The sequence below is a fragment of the Schistocerca nitens genome, chromosome 2 (genome assembly GCF_023898315.1).
Source record: "Schistocerca nitens isolate TAMUIC-IGC-003100 chromosome 2, iqSchNite1.1, whole genome shotgun sequence".
Taxonomy (NCBI): Eukaryota; Metazoa; Arthropoda; class Insecta; order Orthoptera; family Acrididae; genus Schistocerca; species Schistocerca nitens.
In genome coordinates, this window is record NC_064615.1 from 401,372,680 (window position 1) to 401,396,743 (window position 24,064).

The 24,064-nt window shown below is 42.0% G+C and overlaps 1 protein-coding gene across 2 annotated transcripts in view; it reads left to right on the top strand.

The window, feature by feature from the left end:
• LOC126236248 (uncharacterized) overlaps nucleotides 1-24,064 on the top strand; it is a 413,771-nt gene that overhangs the window by 292,092 nt on the left and 97,615 nt on the right. For both annotated transcript variants that reach the window (XM_049945397.1, XM_049945398.1), the window contains exons 12-15: nucleotides 2,438-2,607; nucleotides 3,000-3,108; nucleotides 16,286-16,482; nucleotides 16,727-16,862. In XM_049945397.1, coding sequence (XP_049801354.1) covers nucleotides 2,438-2,607; nucleotides 3,000-3,108; nucleotides 16,286-16,482; nucleotides 16,727-16,862 — 612 coding nt within the window. The remainder of the gene's footprint in view (nucleotides 1-2,437; nucleotides 2,608-2,999; nucleotides 3,109-16,285; nucleotides 16,483-16,726; nucleotides 16,863-24,064) is intronic.

Below are 24,064 nucleotides of genomic sequence, written 5' to 3' on the forward strand. Positions count from 1 at the left end.
TCCCTCCCACGTTGCGCCGACAAGCCTTCAACGCCTTGCATAACCTCACCCGCCCTGTCATCCGCGCCACCACATGCCTCGTCACCGAGTATTTTGTTTGGAAAAATGTTAAGCAGGACTGCCAAACCTGGGCACACAGCTGCATTTCCTGCAACGCAACAAAATCAGATGCCACACCTCCCTCCCTTGGCAAGTTTGACATTCTGGAAGGACGTTTTCGTTGTGTACATATCAACCTTATCGGCACTCTGCCACCACAGAGGGCCACAGATATATCTTCTCCACAATCGACCGCATATCTCGTTGGATGGAAGCTGTTCCTTTACCCAACATCACAGCAGAAACTGTGGCCAAGGGATTCGTTTCATCATGGATCGCTAGGTTTGGTTGCCCATCCACCATCGCCACCGACCAAGGTCGACAGTTTGAGTCTGCACTTTTCACGATTCTATGTAACCTTTGTGGTATTAAAAAAATTCATACAACAGCCTATCACTCGCAAAGCAATGGTTTAGTGGAACGATGGCACCGCGCTCTTAAATCAGCACTCAGGTGCCATGACTGGTCTGAGGCGCTTCCTTGGGTGTTACTTGGTCTCTGTTCAACCTTTAAACTTGACTTACAGGGAAGCAACTCTGAATTCGTTTTCGGTGAGAACCTGGTTCTACCTGGGGAACTTATCCTGCCTCAAGCACCTGAGGATTTCCCCTCCTCCATAGACTTTATTAGTAGGATGCGCACCCACTTTAGACACGCACGGCTACCCCCACCCGTCAGTCATTCCCCGCCGGACACTTACGTGTCAACTGCACTCAACACACGCTCCCATGTTATGCTCAGTGGCGACCATGTTAGACAAACCCTGCAATCCCCAAACCTCAGCCCCTTTGAAGTACTCTGGAGGGGCAAGATGACTTTCGACATTATGGTTAAAGATCGCCCACAGACCATTTCACTACACAGGCTCAAGCCTGCTTTCGTGGACTCCAATGCCCCTCTACCATCCCAGTCGGGTCATCCGGATGAATCTTCCATTGCTGAGGCTGATAATGAACTAGCTCATCCCATGGTAGGGTTTTCTCCTTCTGAGGGTTCGTCACTGCACCGGATTTCCCAAGCATGTCATCATCAACCCCATGCACAGGTTTTGATGATGTTTCATCTACTGGAAAGACTTCCCGACTTTCAACTTGCGCTGCAATGTACCAACTAACCCCATCGATGATGTGTCAATTGTCGCTTTCGATGACCGTGTGCTCGTGCTCCTTACAGACACTGCAGACTCGACACTTAATGAGGAAGTAGATGTCAAGATAGTGCATAGCCTGTCCCTCCCGCAAGAGTGCAACCCATTAAGAGTTCGTGCGTTCATCTCCTCGGATGGCTCGATCTGCATTAGGGGCAGGCATGCTCGCATGCCGTACCCCTCCCCACACCTCTAGCTTTGTCCCACATTTCAGTGTGGGTATGCACATATTTTTCCAACCTTGTTACCTGTGTTTTACGTTCTGTTTTAACTTACCGTTCTGAGTATTTTCTTGACACCCATCTCAATCTGTTACTGAGCGGGCACTGAAGACCTTGCCGTCGTGCGCCCATACAACCCTCTCCATCGTCATCATCCTGGGCCGGCTGATGCATCATCTGCCTCCACTGGCTGTCTGATTACGATGTGGTCCTGCAGCCCATCACCGTGCCTTTGCACGTCGCCCTGACTGAGACAAAGCTTCCAGTCATGCACCTGCCACCTCGCACTACTCACTCTGATGCCTATGCCCACACATCCTCCTCTCAGGCCTCACAGGCCATACTCCGTACTGCGGGAGGAGGGCTGTGTGGCCTCTATAGGTCACATCGACCATGTAAAGCATGATCTTTGAACTCTAACTGCTCTGTCGAGCCGGCATATTAATGTTCTAGTCAGCCTTTGTACCTTGTAAAGTGTACACATGTGTCTTTCTTCGTGCTGAAATATATGTATGTATAGACATTTATCGGAACAGTTTGTTGCATATACAGTTATCTGTATTCCCATTTCCCATAAACCTATGAAACGAAAATTTTGAGTTACAACACAAAATCCATTTTTCTCCATCCTATGCACCACATATCATATTAACCAATTCAGATATGATAATTATGCACATCAACAGTGGTATAGTGTAACATAAGTTCCTGAAATTGATCAGACTTAAGAACCTATCTTTATAAGGAAACCTCGTAACACTATTTTCCTTGTTTTCTCTGCTCCTGAAAATTGACTTATTTCCCTCAATCCTGAATCTTTTCTGACACCTTTCTGGGAACAAATTATGATTATTTTTACATTTCTTAGATTTATGTTTACAGTTCAATTTACTGTCCACAGATAGCAATTTTACCAACTGGAAATTGCCTTCATACAATTTTTTAGAATGAAAATTATTTTCATTTACAGTGATCCAAGCTTGATAGATTTGTTTGTCGGTGGTGTGCTGGAGACAGAACTTGATGGGGCCATTGTTGGCCCCACCTTCACCTGCCTATTGGCTCACCAGTTTGCGTTAGTACGAAATAGTGATCGCTTCTGGTATGAGAATGATCTCCCTCCCTCATCATTCAGCAAAAGTAAGTAGAGATGCTGTGAAAGTATATAACCTTTAAAATATCAACTTTTTTAATTTAGTGGAATATGTGCACATTTTATATCAGTACCATATTAGTAAAATATCGTACCTTTTCTATTTTCTAAACTGAGGGAAAATTTAGCTGTAGTGTGAACATTTGAAGGCCAAAAATTAGAGCTCGAACACTTCGGCAATAGGTAATTGTCCTTGAGTATCTAAATTTGCACACTTAACTGTGGCGCATGCCAGATGGCATGGAGTCATCTAAGGCCAATTTCAGGCATGCCTTAGATTCTTTGATAAGATATTCAGTAAATGGGAATACAATATACTAAAGTTATTAAAATGTTTAAAGATTTATTATTAGTAGTACTTAATCTTTAATTCTTTCAGAACAACTACAGGAAATCAGAAAAGTCACTCTTGCTGGCTTGCTGTGTGCTAACATGCCAACTCTTGAACAGGTACAGTCACGGGTGTTTATTCAAGAGGACCCCTATCTGTGAGTATTCCTACAATATTTGCAAAGAATACATAAATTACATCAACTGTTATTAATTAAAAATAATTAGCTGTTTTAGAGACTGCTTACATTTTTACCTACAAATATATGACAATAAACTGTGACATTTGATAACGCCGATCAGTAAGACAACATTGACAGTTAAAGAATGTAATGCAATAGTGATTCACAGCTTATTTTCAGACTAAACAAAATTTAGTAATTTAGATGTGAAAACAACAATAAATTATTCATCTGGCCATGATGATCAAATGTTAACAAATGAAAACATAATCATTTAGTGTTGGATAGTAAAACATCCTGTATAAAAGGATCATTGTAATTCTACAATGACAATGTCCATAGAGAATGTACAGAAAAAGATTTACAAAGTGTACAGTAGTAATGAAAATTGATGAGTTAGTTTACATCATCAGCAACCATCAATTTAAAAAATAAACCACTAAAAAACTATAAATGACTTTATATTGCTAAAAATTATGCTTTTCTAACTATGATGGTGTTTTCTACCAGAGCACTACAAAATTGTACTGATTCGAAAGCACCTCTTTGAAACAACTATAATTAAAATCAGTCATTGGCATAAGGCATTTTTCCTGGCAAACTCGAAGGTGCAATTACATGTCTTTATGAAACTGAAAATCAGCAAATCACGTCAAATTACAGAGCTATTTTGCTCCTATCAGTCTTTAAAAAAAATCCCAAGTAGCCTGGAATAGAATACTGACTTAGTGCTCTGAGCAAAATGTGCCATGTGCCTCTCAGTCTGGTTTCTGTAATAGATAATTTAAAATTAAATTCTTACATGTCCTCAAAAATGTTAGAACTTGAAAGAAAAGTTTTCCTGAGGGTGTTTTCTGTGACTGTTGAGCATTTGGATTGTGCAGATAACAAAAGTGTATTTGGGAAACTAAAATATTGTAGATATAGTGGCACGCCTCTTCCATGAACAGAACCTTACATTCACGGCAGAAAAATTATCATGTTGTTAGAATAGCCCACATGAGTAAAGATGAACTCAGAATGGGAGGCCATAAAATATGAAGCTGAAATGAATAATAAGAGTGGACAATCAAGAACGAAGTGCTCGTATTAAGAAGGGTGTAAGACAAGGCCGTAGCCTTTCGCCCCTACTCTTCAATCTGTACATCGAGGAAGCAATGGTGGAAATAAAAGAAAGGTTCAGGAGTGGAATTAAAATACAAGGTGAAAGGATATCAATGATACGATTCGCTGATGACATTGCTATCCTGAGTGAAAGTGAAGAAGAATTAAATGATCTGCTGAACAGAATGAACAGTCTAATGAGTACACAGTATGATTTGAGAGTAAATCAGAGAAAGATGAAGGTAATGAGAAGTAGTAGAAATGAGAACAGCGAGAAACTTAACATCAGGATTGATGGTCACGAAGGCAGTAAAATAACCAATGACGGACGGAGCAAGGAGGACATCAAAAGCAGACTCGCTATGGCAAAAAAGGCATTTCTGGCCAAGAGAAGTCTACTAATATCAAATACCGGCCTTAATTTGAGGAAGGAATTTCTGAGGATGTATGTCTGGAGTACAGCATTGTATGGTAGTGAAACATGGCCTGTGGGAAAACCGGAACAGAAGAGGATCGAAGCATTTGAGATGTGGTGCTATAGACGAATGTTGAAAATTAGGTGGACTGATAAGGTAAGGAATGAGGAGGTTCTACGCAGAATCGGAGAGGAAAGGAATATGTGGAAAACACTGATAAGGAGAAGGCACAGGATGATAGGACATCTGCTAAGACATGAGGGAATGACTTCCATGGTACTAGAGGGAGCTGTAGAGGGCAAAAACTGTAGAGGAAGACAGAGATTGGAATACGTCAAGCAAATAATTGAGGACGTAGGTTGCAAGTGCTACTCTGAGATGAAGAGGTTGGCACAGGAAAGGAATTCGTGGCGGGCCGCATCAAACCAGTCAGTAGACTGATGGAGGAAAAAAAAAAAAAAAGGTGGTACAATTTCAGCCTTAGACCATTTTCAATTATTTTATGAGCATTTCTTCAATGATTTATTCTGCCATGTACGTCTTTGCTCCTGTGCCTGCATGTAATTGTCATAAAATAAATTAGAAACAGTTTTTTGCTATTTTGAGAGCGTGTTACTTCTGAGATTTTGCAGCTTTGCAACAACTGCAATGACAGTGGCATAATATACCGTTAAAAAATCACCCATAAAATACTTAAAAAGACCTAAACCTGAAATTGTACAATCATACATAAAATAAAGAGAATGTCAGCTAGGCAGAAAGTACATAATTTTGAATTAGAGATGACAACTCACTGAATAATGAGACATTGAGTCATTGACAGGCACACAAACAAAGACTAAAAACTTTGCTAGCTTTCAGTTGAATCCTTTCTCTAACTACCCCCTCACACACACACACACACACACACACACACACACACACATACATTGTGCTGACTAAATTTCAGGTTTGTTGAGAAAATCTTCATGATCTGGACCCAGGTTCACAGCTTGCTATCCGCATTCCTCCACAGACTCAACACCTTCTCTCCGATCTGCTTTACCTGGTCGCCCTCAAGCCAACATGCCACCTTCCTGGACCTCTGCCTGTCTCATGGCTCCATGCATACCTGAGCCCATATCAAGTCCACTAACCATCTACAGTACCAGCATTTTGACAGCTGTCATCCGTTCCTTACCAAAAAATCACTCCCAGGTAGGCTGGTTACCTATGGACAGCATATATGCAGCAATGGAATTCCCTTTTCCATGCTGGCTGTCACACAAAGACCTTCACAGACAGGTATTATCCCACAAAACTAGTCTGCAAACAGAATCTCCACACCGTATCCTTACACATCTTTAATTCTCCCACCACCCCCAAGAAATAGCTGCATAGGAACCTCTCCCTCCCCCATATCACCCATTATCATGCTGGACTGCAGCAGCTGCAGCATAGTTTCTGCCAGGGCTTTGTCTATCTATCATCATGCCTGGCAATGAGGAACACCTTACCCTCAGTCCTTCCCACCTCCCCTAAAGTGCTGTTCCACTGCCCTCCTAACCTACACAACATCTTGGTCCATCACTGTGTCATTCCCACACTCAGCCCCTTGCCGCAGGGATCATAAACATGTGGAAGACCCAGGTGCAAGACCTGCCCAGTTCACCCACCCATCACATCCAGCCTGTTCCCATCAGAGGCCTATCATATCCTATCAGAGGCAGGGTCACCTGTGAAAGCAGCTGTGCCATGTACCAGCTCTGCTGCAATTTCTGCTCAGCATTTTGTGTGGGCATGACAAGCAACTAGTTGTCCAACAGAATCAAAGGCCACCACAAAACTGTGGCCGAGCACAGTTGACCACCTAATGGCAGAACACACTGCTGAGTACAGCATGCTCAATTTCAGTGCCTGCTTCACAACTTTGCCATCTAGATTCTTCCCCATAGCACCAGCTTTTCTGAACTGGTGCTATTTTTGCAACACGTCCTTTTCTGCAGTCCTGTCAACCTTAACCCTCTACACCCACACCCTGTTCACAACAGTCTCTACTTCCTCTTTCCTATCACCTCCTTCCAGATTGCTCTCCCACGCCATAATCATCATGTGGTGCAGGAAAGCATTGGCTCCAGTACCTGTGTGTTGCATTCCTATCTGGGGCATGTGCTGCCTCTTCCTCTCGTATTCCTGTCTTACACATCTGCTGCCTCCTTCTGAGCTTTCAGCCACCCTTCCTCAACCCTTCCCCTACTCCCTGTCCCTTTTCTCCCCTCCCCCTTCTGCCATACCCACCAAACAACCAGCAACCTGCATGACTACAATTGTGTATTCAGCTTATTTGTGCCTGTCAACAATTCAATGCTCTCCTGTCCTCCAAAATTATTATCATATATTATTTCATTTCTACATTTTAGGTATCATAGTAATCTACCTTCAATAAAATGCGCATGAAGTGTCAACAAAGCTCACAGTTTCCACCATTGTTCCCAGAACTAATTGTAGCCCTCTGGTTCTGAGTCGAGGGGATAGACTGAACCAGACACCTTGAAGGTTCTGTGACAAGCTAGGCTGCGACTTGCTGGACTTGCTCCATAGGGTTGAGAACTGTAGGATTCCCCTAAATAGGTCAGGTGTGCACTACACATCAGAGGCTGCTACACAGTTAGCTGACAGTGTGTGGGTTGTAACACAAGGATTTTTCTTTTTAGATTAGGTGACTCTCCATCCAATCCAGATAACTATAGCTGTAAGAAACCCAGAAGTATCAGTGTAAGATGCAAAGAAATGCCTCCCACAGGTGAGAGTATTAAAATCCTAATGAAAAATTGCCAAAGCATTCGCAATGAAGTGCCAGAGTTTCAAATACTCATGGAAAGTAGTGAAGTTCACATAAAACTAATGTGTAGTGAAAGGATAGGCAAATGGGAAATGGAAGTGGTGTATTTGTCACAGTAAACAACAAACACAGATCCATAGACAGAGAAATTGAAGCTGCATGTGAGATTGTTTGGACAAGACTCAATATTGGGGGTGGGCATAAAATGATTGTTGGATCCTTCTGTTGCACACCAGATTCATCTCCTGAAGTAACTGAAAACTTTAGAGAAAACCTTAGTTCACTTGTACTTAAGTTCCCCAATCATACTGTAATCATCAGTAGAGACTTTAATTGTCCAACAATTAATTGGTAAAATTACAGTTTTGTTAGTGGTGGGCATGATAAGACATCCTGTGAAACTTTACTAGATGCCTTCTCTGAAAACTGCCTACAACAGATAGTTAGGGAACACACTCACGATGGAAATATATTGGACCTAATGGCAACAAATAGATCTGAACTCTTTGAGAATGTCTACATCAAAACTGATGTCAGTGACAATGACATCATTTTGGCAACAATGCATGCACTGGATAGATATGTACCCAGTAGAACAGTTCATAATGGTAGGGAACCTCCATAATATACAGCCACTGTAAATAAGCTTTTAGAGAAACAGAGATTACTGCATAATAGGTGTAAAGTGAAGCATGGGGCTATAGATAGACAGATGCTGAATGAAACCTGTTTGGCTGTCAAGAGAGTAATGCATGAAGCTTTCAGTGTCTACTGCAGCAGAATATTGTCAAGTGATCTTTCACAAAACCCAAATACATTCTGGTTGTATGTGAAGGCCATTAGTGACACCACAGTGTGTCCAGTCCCTAGTGAATGAGACAAACTGAAATTGAGAGTAGCAAAGCAAAAGCTGAAATGCTTAACTCCTTTTTCAAATGTTCATTTACAAAGGAAAACTCAGAACTCTCCCAATTTAATCCTCATACCATTGAAAAGATGAATGAAATAGGTATTAGTGTCAGTGGTGTTGAGAAACATCTGAAATCATTAAAATTGAAAAAAGCTCCAGGCCCCGATGGAATCCCTATAAGATTCTATACTGAATTTGCAGCTGAGTTAGCCCCTCTTCTAACTATAAGCTGTCATGGATCCCTCAAACAAAAAACCATGGCCCAGTTCTTGGAAAGAGGCACAGGTCACAAGAAGGGTAGTTAAAGTTATCCACAAGAATTGCCGTCCAGTATCCTTGACATTGATTTGTTGTAGAAGCTTAGAACATATTCTGAGCTCAAACATACTGAGAGATCTTGAACAGTATGACCTCCTCAATGCTGACCAGCATCGATTTTGAAAACATCAATCATGTGAAACCCAACTTGCACTTTTCTCACATGACATACTGAAAGCTTTGGATCAAGGCAACCAGGTAGATACAGTATTTCTTGATTTCCGAAAAGCATTACTGCACCTATGCTTATTGTCAAAAGTACGGTGAGGTAAGGTATCAAGTGAAGTTTGTGACTGGATTTAGGACGTTTTGGTAGGGAGGATGCAGCATGTTATCTTGGATGGAGAATCAGTATCATATGTAGAAATAACCTTGGGTGTGCCACAGAGAAGTGTGTTGGGACCCTTGCTGTTCATGTTGTATATCAATGACCTGGCCGACAGTAAAATCAGGCTTTTTCAGATGATGCAGTTATCTGTAATGAAGTACTATCTGAAAGAAGCTGCACAAATACTCAGTCAGATCTTGATAAGAATTTAACGCGGGGCAGAGATTGGCGTCTTGCTTTAAACGTTCAGAAATGTAAAATTTTGCACATCACAAAATGAAAAAATGTAGCATCCTATGACTATAATATCAATAAGTTACTGTTGGAATCAGCCAACTCATACAAATACCTGGGTATAACACTTCTTAGGGATATGAAATGGAATGATCACATAGGTTCAGCCGTGGGGTAAAGCAGGTAGTAGACTTCAGTTTATTGGTACAATACTGGGGAAGTGCAATCAGCCTACAAAGGAGATTGCTTACAAATCACTCATGTGACCTGTTCTAGAATATTGCTCAAGTGTGAGAGACCCGTACCAAATAGGACTAACAGGGGTATTGAACATATACAGAGAAGGGCAGCACAAATGGTCACAGGTTTGTTTAATCTGTGGGAGAGTGTCATGGAGATACTGAAAAAACTGAACTGGAAGACTACTGAAGGTAGGTGTAACCTATGCCGAAAAATTATATTAACAAAGCTTCAAGAACCAGCTTTAATTGGTTACTCTAGGAATATACTACAACCCCTTACATATTGCTCACATAGGGATTGTGAGGGTAAGATTAGAGTAATTGTTGCACACATACAGAGGCATTCAAACAATCATTCTTCCCACAATCCATAGGTGAATTGAAGAGGAAGAAATCTCCATAACTGGTACAGTGGGACACACCCTCTGCTTTGCATCTCATGGTGGTTTGCAGAGTATAGATGTAGATGTAGATACAGAAATATTGAGTGGATAATTCACCGTATAAAAGAGATGTGGTGTTGCAGACAGGCACAACTGAAAGACTGCTAAACAAGTAAGCTTACGGCCAAAAGGCCTTCTAATGTTGAAAACACACACACATTCACACAAGCACAATTCACACACACATGACAGCTGTCTCTGGCCACTGAGGCTGGACTTCGGGCAGCTGCACCTGAAGGGAGAAGCAGTCTGGGTGGTGGAGATAAGAAGGAGACTGGGTTGGGGAGGGTACAGTGCTGCTTCTGGGAGCACAAAGGAATGTGCTTCACTTCAACGACTTCTTCACAGCCTATGCTATCTGGATCCTTCCTACAAGCACCAGCTCTTCTGAATTGTGCAATTGGGAACTCTCCCTGTAATATATCTCGATTTCCTGTTAGCCCCCTGGTCTCAACCTACACGAGTCCCTGTCCTTCACCCACCTGTCTCCTCCCCTGCTCCCACTCCAGCACTAAACAGCCTTCTATAGTCCTCTATTCCACCACCCACTAGTCTCTCTATTTCTCTTTTCTCTCCTCCTCTACCTCTCTCTTTCCTTTCCCTCCTATAATTCTCTCCTTTTTTGCTTTCCCCACCCCAAGCCAAACCTCCTGAGTGTACATACAGCCCTGACCTCCCCACCACGTTCCTGCATGCTCCCACAAGCAGCACTACATCTTCCCCTACCACTATCCTGCTATCCCTTCCACTCCCCACCCCTCTCTCTTCCTTCGCTCCCTACGCAGACTCTCCCATCAGACACAGTTGCCGGCAGTCCGTCTGGCCAGAGACACAATGGTCTCTGTGTGTGTGTGTGTGTGTGTGTTTGTTGTGTCTGTCTGCGAATCAACATCTCCTCTATATGATGAGTAGCAATCTAGCCTTTTCAAAATGTTGTCATTATTCCATCCTGGAATTTGGGATATAATAAATGTGTATCTGTACTAAAATTTAGTTCTTGGGGCATAACATGTCTTTAAAGTCCCAGATCCAGTTATGTAAAGAAATGACAATTTTAGAATGTTGTTCTACCTTGAAAACAGTTCTGTGGACATCTATGTATGTCACAAACTTGTCGCAAGAAATCAGAAAGTTTTGTTACTTAATTTATACCTTTCAGAATCCAGAGCAGAGTTTTTTATTATGTTACAATGATTGATAAAGTATCTTCTGTCTTAAGAGCAAATCCTCCCCCCATGAACCATGGACCTTGCCGTTGGTGGGGAGGCTTGCGTGCCTCAGCGATACAGATAGCCGTACCGTAGGTGCAACCACAACGGAGGGGTATCTGTTGAGAGGCCAGACAAATGTGTGGTTCCTGAAGAGGGGCAGCAGCCTTTTCAGTAGTTGCAAGAGCAACAGTCTGGATGATTGACTGATCTGGCCTTGTAACAATAACCAAAACGGCCTAGCTGTGCTGGTACTGCGAACGGCTGAAAGCAAGGGCAAACTACGGCCGTAATTTTTCCCGAGGGCATGCAGCTTTACTGTATGATTAAATGATGATGGCATCCTCTTGGGTAAAATATTCTGGAGGTAAAATAGTCCCCCATTCGGATCTCCGGGCGGGGACTACTCAAGAGGATGCCGTTATCAGAAGAAAGAAAACTGGCGTTCTACGGATCGAAGCGTGGAATGTCAGATCACTTAATCAGGCAGGTAGGTTAGAAAATTTAAAAAGGGAAATGGATAGGTTACAGTTAGATATAGTGGGAATTAGTGAAGTTCGGTGGCAGGAGGAACAAGACTTCTGGTCAGGTGACTACAGGGTTATAAACACAAAATCAAATAGGGGTAATGCAGGAGTAGGTTTAATAATGAATAGGAAAATAGGAATGCGGGTAAGCTACTACAAACAGCATAGTGAACACATTATTGTGGCCAAGATAGACACGAAGCCCACACCTACAACAGTAGTACAAGTTTATATGCCAAATAGCTCTGCAGATGACGAGGAAATTGATGAAATGTATGATGAGGTAAAAGAAATTCTTCAGGTAGTGAAGGGAGACGATAATTTAATAGTCATGGGTGACTGGAATTCAAGAGTAGGAAAAGGGAGAGAAGGAAACATAGTAGGTGAATATGGATTGGGGTTAAGCAATGAAAGAGGAAGCCACCTTGTAGAATTTTGCACAGAGCATAACTTAATCATAGCTAACACTTGGTTTAAGAATCATGAAAGAAGGTTGTATACATGGAAGAACCCTGGAGATACTAAAAGGTATCAGATAGATTATATAATGGTAAGACAGATATTTAGGAACCAGGTTTTAAATTGTAACACATTTCCGGGGGCAGATGTGGACTCTGATCACAATCTATTGGTTATGACCTGTAGATTAAAACTGAAGAAACTGCAAAAAGGTGGGAATTTAAGGAGATGGGAACTGGATAAACTGAAAGAACCAGAGGTTGTACAGAGTTTCAGGGAGAGCATAAGGGAACAATTGACAGGGATGGGGGGAAGAAATACAGTAGAAGAAGAATGGGTAGCTCTGAGGGATGAAGTAGTGAAGGCAGCAGAGGATCAAGTAGGTAAAAAGACGAGGGCTAGTAGAAATCCTTGAGTAACAGAAGAAATATTGAATTTAATTGATGAAAGGAGAAAATATAAAAATGCAGTAAATGAAGCAGGCAAAAAGAAATACAAATGTCTCAAAAATGAGATCGACAGGAAGTGCAAAATGGCTAAGCAGGGATGGCTAGAGTACAAATGTAAAGATGTAGAGGCTTATCTCACTAGGGGTAAGATAGATGCTGCCTACAGGAAAATGAAAGAGACCTTTGGAGATAAGAGAACCACTTGTATGAACATCAAGAGCTTAGATGGAAACCCAGTTCTAAGCAAAGAAGGGAAAGCAGAAATGTGGAAGGAGCATATAGGGGGTCTATACAGCGGCGATGTACTTGAGGACAATATTATGGAAATGGAAGAGGATGTAGATGAAGATGAAATGGGAGATACGATACTGCGTGAAGAGTTTGACAGAGCACTGAAAGACCTGCGTGAAACAAGGCCCCCGGAGTAGACAACATTCCATTGGAACTACTGACGGCCTTGGGAGAGCCAGTCCTGACAAAACTCTACCATCTGGTGAGCAAAATGTATGAGACAGGCAAAATACCCTCAGACTTCAAGAAGAATATAATAATTCCAATCCCAAAGAAAGCAGGTGCTGACAGATGTGAAAATTACCGAACAATCAGTTTAATAAGCCACAGCTGCAAAATACTAACATGAATTCTTTACAGACGAATGGAAAAGCTGGTAGAAGCCGACCTCGGGGAAGATCAGTTTGGATTCCGTAGAAATACTGGAACACGACTTATCTTAGAAGAAAGATTAAGGAAAGGCAAACCTACGTTTCTAGCATTTGTAGACTTAGAGAAAACTTTTGACAATGTTGACTGGAATACTCTCTTTCAAATTCTAAAGGTGGCAGGGGTAAAATACAGGGAGCGAAAGGCTATTTACAATTTGTACAGAAATCAGATGGCAGTTATAGGAGTCGAGGGACATGAAAGGGAAGCAGTTGTTGGGAACGGAGTAAGACAGGGTTGTAGCCTCTCCCCGATGTTATTCAATCTGTATATTGAGCAAGCAGTAAAGGAAACAAAAGAAAAATTCGGAGTAGGTATTAAAACCCATGGAGAAGAAATGAAAACTTTGAGGTTCGCCGATGACATTGTAATTCTGTCAAAGACAGCAAAGGACTTGGAAGAGCAGTTGAATGGAATGGATAGCGTCTTGAAAGGAGGATATAAGATGAACATCAACAAAAGCAAAACGAGGATAATGGAATGTAGTCGAATTAAGTCGGGTGATGCTGCGGGAATTAGATTAGGAAATGAGACACTTATAGTAGTAAAGCAGTTTTGCTATTTGGGGAGCAAAATAACTGATGATAGTCGAAGTAGAGAGGATATAAAATGTAGACTGGCAATGGCAAGGAAAGCGTTTCTGAAGAAGAGAAATTTGTTAACATTGAATATAGATTTATGTGTCAGGAAGTCATTTCTGAAAGTATTTGTATGGAGTGTCGCCATGTATGGAAGTGAAACATGGACGATAAATACACTCCTGGAAACTGAAATAAGAACACCGTGAATTCATTGTCCCAGGAAGGGGAAACTTTATTGACACATTCCTGGGGTCAGATACATCACATGATCACACTGACAGAACCACAGGCACATAGACACAGGCAATAGAGCATGCACAATGTCGGCACTAGTACAGTGTATATCCACCTTTCGCAGCAATGCAGGCTGCTATTCTCCCATGGAGACGATCGTAGAGATGCTGGATGTAGTCCTGTGGAACGGCTTGCCATGCCATTTCCACCTGGCGCCTCAGTTGGACCAGCGTTCGTGCTGGACGTGCAGACCGCGTGAGACGACGCTTCATCCAGTCCCAAACATGCTCAATGGGGGACAGATCCGGAGATCTTGCTGGCCAGGGTAGTTGACTTACACCTTCTAGAGCACGTTGGGTGGCACGGGATACATGCGGACGTGCATTGTCCTGTTGGAACAGCAAGTTCCCTTGCCGGTCTAGGAATGGTAGAACGATGGGTTCGATGATGGTTTGGATGTACCGTGCACTATTCAGTGTCCCCTCGACGATCACCAGTGGTGTACGGCCAGTGTAGGAGATCGCTCCCCACACCATGATGCCGGGTGTTGGCCCTGTGTGCCTCGGTCGTATGCAGTCCTGATTGTGGCGCTCACCTGCACGGCGCCAAACACGCATACGACCATCATTGGCACCAAGGCAGAAGCGACTCTCATCGCTGAAGACGACACGTCTCCATTCGTCCCTCCATTCACGCCTGTCGCGACACCACTGGAGGCGGGCTGCACGATGTTGGGGCGTGAGCGGAAGACGGCCTAACGGTGTGCGGGACCGTAGCCCAGCTTCATGGAGACGGTTGCGAATGGTCCTCGCCGATACCCCAGGAGCAACAGTGTCCCTAATTTGCTGGGAAGTGGCGGTGCAGTCCCCTGCGGCACTGCGTAGGATCCTACGGTCTTGGCGTGCATCCGTGCGTCGCTGTGGTCCGGTCCCAGGTCGACGGGCATGTGCACCTTCCGCCGACCACTGGCGACAACATCGATGTACTGTGGAGACCTCACGCCCCACGTGTTGAGCAATTCAGTGGTACGTCCACCCGGCCTCCCGCATGCCCACTATACGCCCTCGCTCAAAGTCCGTCAACTGCACATACGGTTCACGTCCACGCTGTCGCGGCATGCTACCAGTGTTAAAGACTGCGATGGAGCTCCGTATGCCACGGCAAACTGGCTGACACTGACGGCGGCGGTGCACAAATGCTGCACAGCTAGCGCCATTTGACGGCCAACACCGCGGTTCCTGGTGTGTCCGCTGTGCCGTGCGTGTGATCATTGCTTGTACAGCCCTCTCGCAGTGTCCGGAGTAAGTATGGTGGGTCTGACACACCGGTGTCAATGTGTTCTTTTTTCCATTTCCAGGAGTGTAGTTTGGACAAGAAGAGAACAGAAGCTTTCGAAATGTGGTGCTACAGAAGAATGCTGAAGATTAGATGGGTAGATCACATAACTAATGAGGAAGTATTGAATAGGATTGGGGAGAAGAGAAGTTTGTGGCACAGCTTGACCAGAAGAAGGGATCGGTTGGTAGGACATGTTCTGAGGCATCAAGGGATCACAAATTTAGTATTGGAGGGCAGTGTGGGTGCATAAAAATCATAGAGGGAGACCAAGAGATGAATACACTAAGCAGATTCAGAAGGATGTAGGTTGCAGTAGGTACTGGGAGATGAAGAAGCTTGCACAGGATAGAGTAGCATGGAGAGCTGCATCAAACCAGTCTCAGGACTGAAGACCACAACAACAACAAGAGCAAATATTGTGAATCCGACCAAACTCATTAATGTTCACAAATATTCATGTCAGTGGGAAAGGAAATAAACTAAGTATGCGAAAACAGCAATGATGGAACTCCCAAATTTTGATACTTAACCTATTTACATTCTTTACAAAGGATCTATCAGAGCCACTTAAGGCCGTTTGAAAACTTCTATGTTTTCTCAAGTAAAGTTGTTTAAAAATAAATACTTTTATGCTTGGTTGTCAAAAATTCACATTATGGAATTCCAGTCTGTTGACATGTAGACGGAAATTTTTTCCTTTATTTTATCTTCACTGTCGTGTCAAGACAATTTTATATTCTCCTTCAAAAGCCAATTATTTAAATTAATTACTTATTTGACTTAGCATTTATATGTATAACGCTAAATTTCTGTGAATGCAGGAATGTACGTATTTCATGTGAACTGCAACCAAGACTTGACTTGTCTGCCTGGCTTGATGATGAAGTAATAAGTTCGCGTGATATTAAAATGAAAGCTGTTGAACTGTTCCCAACAGACTTATTAATGCAAGCTATGGAGAAAGCAGAGGAATACCGCACAGAGCGTCAGCAGAAGGAATATGAATTTTGGAAGAAAAGTAAGACACTATCTACCATTTTAGAACAATATGGTTTGTGGGTCTGTTTCTATCTCACTCAAACAGCAGCAAACAGTATTTTTAGAAGTTGGTAACTGGTGCATTTTTCATTATTTAAATCATGAGTGACACTGGCGGGCTTTTCAAAAACATTGATTATGATGAGCAAAATAAGTTAGATACTTTCAATATGAAATACTTATATTTTGCACTTTTTCATTATGAACTGTTTGTATTTCATTAGATGGAGGAGCAGATCCAAAGTCTCCTGTGGGTACAGCTGCTGCATTCAGTAAAGCCAATAAATACTCTCTTCATTTAGCTAACACATCAATATTGCTGGAATTTGCATCTGAAGAAATTCTTAATTCATTGCAGAGGTAAGGAGTAACTTACATCAGAATTGTGTAATCCAGTTGCATTAAGTTGTAACAGTATTCAATGTTATATGTGCATAGTTAGAAGCAGCAAGTGAAAATTTGTACCAAGGTCAGGAATTGAACCTGGGTCTCTTGCTTACTAGGCAGGCACATTAACCTGACTGCCTAGTAAACAGGCTGGCTGGCAGGCAGACTAATGCACCTGCCTAGCAAGCAGGAGACCCAGGTTCGATTCCTGGCATTGGTACAAATTTTCACCCTCTGATTCTGTCAATATACGTAAAATTGTATCTGTATGAGACCAGTAAAGTCTCTGAAATTGTTTCATTTCACTTACTCAGCATTATTTGAATAGCTGATTTTATTTATTTTAAAATATATTCCAGCATTAATAAATTTGAATATTACAATACCATTACGTTACTAGGCAGATGTAAAACAATATTGTTGTTAGAGAAGCATGATTGATAAACGAGTAAGTCATAAATAACAAATTTAATGGTGAAATTTGCACTATATTGAGTCTAATATAAAATTACAGAAATGAGGTCAGCTTCAGAATCTCAAATGGTGGTGATATGCACTTCATGTAAAACAAATGCCAGTCAGTGAATCACCTGAAATGTAACTAAATTTAACTCCATCAATGAATCACCAGAAGTGTGACCAAATTTAACTCACCACCATTAATTTTTTAGGTCATATCAAAAAGACATTATTTCAATGGTCTCTTTCAACAGCATATTAAATTTTAAATGAAATTCAGCATGCATTCTGGTTGTGGCCAGCTGTATTGATATTTCATTTATATCTGAAGTGTATAATGGCCAGGTATACTATTACCTGAACAAGGCAGACAGCATTTATAGCATACATTATAATAAACTGAAACCAGGTAAATGTGTTCTTTTGCAGTGATTACTAAACAAGAAAATTATATTTTATTGTACATTTCAAATGAAACAAAAATTCTGTTGGAACAAGAGGTGTAAAAAAGGTTTATCCTTGAGTAGAAAACCAAAAATGAATTTTCAAGCAGATAAATTAACTTAAAAACCTAACACATCTGGGCCAGCAAAATTGTCTTCTCGCAACATGAAAAAAATCTTTCCATCCACTAAATGGTCAGTTTTGAGAGCTGTCTTTAACTGTGCTAAATTTTTACTGCTCCCAACTTCAGTTCTGAGGAGGACTTTCTTATGTTTAAATTGCCTTGATGATATTGTCAAGTTCACGCAACATGAAAAAAAATCTTTTCACCCACAAAATGGTCAGTTTTGAGAGCTGTCTGTAACTGTACTAAATTTTTACCATGTTCCCAGCTTCGGTTCTGAAGAGGACGTTCTTAAGTTTCCAACAGAATACAGGCAGCATGAGCTTCACCATTAAATTTTACATGTATTTTACTCAAAAACTTGCATGCCTCAGTTTTGAGTACTAGCACTGGTACAGTATGTCTATGACAGAGTGTATACAATGTAAGGAAAAACAACCTGACAATAAGGCAGACTAAGTTGGGGTAAAACAATTTGAGCAAAATATTTAAGTTAATCATAGGTCAGAAATGCATTATTGTTGAGCTACGACCATAAAACAACAGCCAATCAGTGATGAGCACACAGAAGTCTGTACATTTAGAATAACTTATTTAATACCTGTTGTGCCCAAAACCATAACTACTACTTAAATTAGCTGAAGATAAGGGTTTCGGCTTAACAGTCAAAGCTAGGCAAACTACAATTTCCTATCCATGAGTGGTTACATTAGATGTGAATTTTCTGTGGTGTTCGCTTAAGCTGTCATGCAGAAAAAGCACTGTGGTGAGATAGTTGACATGTAGTAGAATAAGACACAATGTTGTTAGTAATGAAATCTATAGGTCACATGTTTTAATTTTTGCTAATGTACAGAGTGTGTGAATGATCTTTTATTGTAACAAGCACAGACTATCAGTAAATGTGAACTAAGACATTGGTGAAAAAGAAAATGGAAATCAAATTTTAAACACACTTTTCTCAAATTAGTTTTTATTGCAAATGCTTCAAATTCCTGCCCCCAACATCAGTTGAGATGACATCAATGTAACGGTTAGTGCACCCTGTCTGAAATTCTTTGTGTCCTGCAAATGAGTGTCATGGACCCAAAAAGTTTTTGGGAGTCCTCCACAGCTTTTGACTACCATGCAATTGTCAATGATTTGTTGTAGTTTTATGACTGTTGTCCCAGAATGGTGCGTTTCCAATCTGTTGTCACGTGGTGAAGTGTGTTTGATTGTGTCCCCTCTGTCCTGATTATAGATTATGAGGTTGTTTATCTCCACCCCATGGAATGAATATGAGAACTGCAAATTCATGTAGCTCTTCATGCATATCCTTTCATCAAACTTGTTGAGTGTTGATGTTAATGTTTACCTAATAGCTCTTTCATTTCAAATAGGATAGTTTCAATGTGATGTATTCACCACTTTCAAGAAGACTAATGGGATTTGATGAAGAAGGTTTTTATGGTTTATAACTATGGTTAAGTTAGTATACCCAGTGACTGACAAATGTGATGACCTGCAGCCATTTGACCTTCATGAGGCATTTACTTTCTGTAGACAATCTTGAGGAAAATAGAAAGAAACAGCAAAGGCCAATGTGAGTCATCAGAATTCAATGTTACTTATTTGGTGGCACAAATGAAGTGTTTTCTTTTACAAACTGTATCCCAAGTGTGTGACATCACAGTTCGCATCTGTTGCCAACAACAGAGATGCCTTGCACTCGCCATGTAAGAAAGCCAACCAAAGAAACAGCATCAAGTGTTGTTATCACACTTATTCTTATCTTGCACCGACAGACATTTACCTTTCTTGCTCCTTATTGAGCAACCATCATGAAAAGCTTTTGTAACTGAAAAAATACTTTACACTTAGACTGATGATATCTTTATTACCAAACTATTAACTTTCTACAGGCATGGAATACAAAAACTGACCAAGCATCATCAGACTGTTTTAGTTGATGTGGTGGAATATGCTGTTGATGCTTAATTTCTCTATTTTCTTTTTCTGTTATAATCAATAAACCAGTAACAGACACTATGGAAATATGCACTGTTCTAATATAAATGAATTACACCTTACCACATAAGAATCCTCAATATGGTCTGTATCAGCATGAAATACTACCCAAGGAGCGTTTGGGGACAACCAAGAAAGTATCTGAATTTGATAGTGAGAGTAACTCTGAACCACTCCGGGAAGTAAATTGATGTTCCCACAGGCTTGAAACATAGTCTACAACTTACTGAGAAGCCTGACATTGCCAGGGTTTTTATTTATAGCTGTGCCCGAAACTTTGTACACATGGAATTTGTTTTTGATGGTTCAAATGGCTCTGAGCACTATGGGACTTAACATCTTTGGTCATGAGTCCCCTAGAACTTAGAACTACTTAAACCTAACTAACCTAAGGACAGCACACAACACCCAGCCATCATGAGGCAGAGAAAATCCCTGACCCCGCTGGGAATCGAACCCGGGAACCTGGGCGTGGGAAGCGAGAACGCTACCGCACGACCACGAGATGCGGGCTTTTGTTTTTGACTTACAGAGCTTCTTTGAATATATATTGTTTGAAGTAGGGGTAGTGTGACTGGGGACATGAACGAACCTGGGCAAGGAAGAGAGCAGCAATGTCTGCAACTGGAACAGCCTTAAACAAGCTTGTGAATCTGTCTGTTATTGTCACAAGGTAGCAGAAACCACAAGAGGGGAGGAAAGGGCCAATAATATCGAAGTGGATGGGTGTAAATCTTCCTGAAGGGGAGAGGAAAGAAGAGATAGGAACAGAAAAATGGTGAGGAATTTTTGAAGATTGACATATGTGACAACCCTTTGCCCACTCAGGGTTGCCACAGGTTTTGGAAATCAGGGAATATCAGGGAATTTCAAACACATCTGGGAAATTTGAAAAAAACACGGGAAAAATCTCATTTTTGTTTCACTAGATGAAATGGTTTGCTTACTGAGATTTCGTGCATCATCATTGGCTGGAGCAGCTGCATATGTGCGCTGCTTCCCTACTCCTCATTACTACTGCTTCTCCCTTTCTACCCCTCCCTTCAATTGCAGTCAGTGCTGCCACCATTTCTTGCCATTAGTCTAGCAGCTGCCGACGAGAGGCAGGGAGGCATGAGGAGTGGCTCGTGGATCCAATTCTCTGAGACCGTAGATGCAGTGGCCAGAGGCAGGGGTCATGTGTGTGTTGGTTGTGTCTAGTGATTGTGTGAATGTGTGTGTGTGTTCTCATTTTCTGACAAAAGCTATAGCTGAATATGTTGTTGCGAGAGTGTGATTGTCTTTTCTATATGCCTGTCTGTGGCTCAATGATCATCTTTATGGTGAGTTTCTGTCTATTCTCATTATTATTGATTCTCAGAGTATTTGAACAAGTTATCTTTTGCATGAGTTGATCACTGTGGTCTCATTTCATCAACTTGCGGTCTTTGGGTCATGAATAGCTGCTACGAGCCAAAACTGCAGCCCGTTTCTGCTGGTATCCATAATGGATCTGGCCTGCCAATCTGAAGCCATTCAGTTCCCAGTAATGTGCTGGCCCAGCCCATCATATCTAGACTCACCAATCTGCCTGCAGGCTATATCTGTTTGTATGGGGTGTAATGCAGCAGATTTTCATGGTTTATCCACGGACCCAGGACTGTGATGCTCTTCAGCAGGCCAGAGACCATGGGCAATGGATTTTAGGAATTGCAACTGTCTCACCTCAAGTAATTTTGCAGTGTGGTGTTTTGCAGTCATTTTATTTGTTCTAGTACATTTTGCCACTTAAAATGTAGTTTATATGTTAGAAAGTATGGAAGAAGAAAATTGTGTCAGTTGCTGGAAGTTTGTATGCTTCGTATTCATATACTTCTTGAAGGAAAAATCACAAAATACATGTACAATAATGGATACAACACAGTGGGTTATAACTGATAATAACGAACATAGTAGAACCAACATTTTATTGGTGGTCACCTAGTGTTGTTTGTAGCTTCCCCGTCTTAAATACTACTTTCAAGAGGCCTACTTTTTTCTGGTTATTTCTGAAATCACTTTTTTCTGAGATTATTTCTGAAATCAGTGAAGATATTTTAAATCTGTCATGCAACTCCAAGAACACGCATATTTTTGCCACCAAATGTGTTTTGTTTTATTGAAATGAAATAACATCAGTGGTCTTAATGAAACACATGTACTGTTTGGGTTGCTTTCTCCATCTAAAAACAGTTCATTACAAAAGATGTTAATGTTAGTACTTAAGATTTTTGCTGACATCAGGAAATGCCATCTGCTTGCAAGTATTTTTTAGATATTTCCTCATTTGCACTATTGTTTCTTGTTCCGTAGCTGCAAAGACAGATTCTCAACTTACATCTTAACTTACCCTTGAGATCTCTAAATTTGTCAGGGAAAAATGCTAAAACTTGTTTGGGAGCTGGGGAAATATCAGGGAACTTCACTTGGGGAAACTTCTGGCAACGCTGTATTTAGCTGGAATAAGGGGCGAACCTTATTGCATGACATGTCACGCTATACCTTTCGGCAAGAACCTTGCAGAGGAAGGAGTTCATGATGCAAACCATTTGATGATGGATCCAGCTGACATTGAAGAAGGAAGGGATCTGATTCTTGACCAACAGCCAGGGCGCCACCAGCTGCAATTGATGCACAGTCGTGAGACCAACAATCAGCGATGACGTAGTCCTGGGTGGAGATGTGTCAGATGTCAGTTGTGAATTGTGCAATGAAATCAACCTGCCGACTTTGCACGGGGAGCTGAGCTCCATGACTCTGTGTAACACTGACATAAGGTTCTTGTGATCCATGAACACAGTGGGTCCCTCAAGAGATGGCTGGGAATGCTTGATGGTCAAGCCAGTGGCTCCCTGTGAGAGGTGCTTCAGCAGTACTGTTGCAGGGAAAGATGCAGTGTCAGCGAGCATAAATGCAGCATCAGCAAGCACAGTCTTTGTGGAATTGAAAGCAGTTATGCTTGTGGAAGTCCAGGGGATGCATTGGTTGTCTGATATGCTTTTGCCAGTCAGTAAGAGGATACTAGGTTTTTGAAGGGTGTCCAAGTGAGGCAGATGATGTCTGTTGTAACAAATCATCCCCAGGACACATGAGAGACCTCTGAATGTGGTCAGTAGTGACAGCTGCATAATGTCATTTTCAAGCAGCAACGTAGTACAAGCCCCCAGGGGGCTCACCGCTCTTTGGAGAGTTCGTGCTCGGCTAGCACGGGTCCCCAGCCTTTGCAGCATCTTTTCCCTTCCATGCTGCATATTTATCCTCTTGCTGCTCTTTTTCCTCTCCCTTGGGGAACATGTCTGGGCTGTTTTTGGAAATGTATTCTGCATTTTCGGTAGTCAATATCAGAATACTCTCCACTGTTCCTTTTTTCATTCTCCGTTCACCTTCTCCCATCCTTCCTCTGCTTTGGCGTTTGAAGTTCCTCTTTTTCTTCTTCTTCCCTGTGTGCTCCTGAAGGCCAGCCCACATGTCTGGCATGTAACAGGTCACTGGGCAGGGCAATGGGTAATTCCCAGCCCCAAGTTGATAGGTAGGGTTCACACATACCCCCAGGTACAGGCCAGCCCAGGGAGGGGTGATTTCCTCAGCTGCTACCTTCCCAAATTGCCAATTGGTCCCTCTGTCAGGCATTCGGAAGGTGTGACCTTATGTGTGAACAATCACCTAAGGTGGGTGTGCCCCTTCTGAAGTGGATGTCCAATTTGGAGGGGGGGGGGGGGGGGGCGCACCATCAGAGACACTGGCAGTCATGGGGGATTTTCTCACAATGAACCAATCATCTTCACAGGCAATGGCTACAAGACATAAACGGAAAAGACATGGCCATGCAGACATGCGACCTCAGATTTAGCATCGCGCTTGTCAAATCGCCCACTGTCATGGTAGCGTCCCTGTCTCCTCCTCCAGCTGTGCAACACACCACCAAACTCTCGCCTCATGGGGTGAAGCCACCAGCTACTCAACCAGCAGGCTGGAAAGGACAGATAGAATACTCCCGTGAAGACTTCCTATATCCCTCCAGCCAACCAACGCCTCAGTCTTCCTCTGCTAACTGGAAAAGCTTGAAGAATTCAAACAAAGGCAAATGGTCTTCTCCTTCGCTGACTCAAAGATCCTCTTC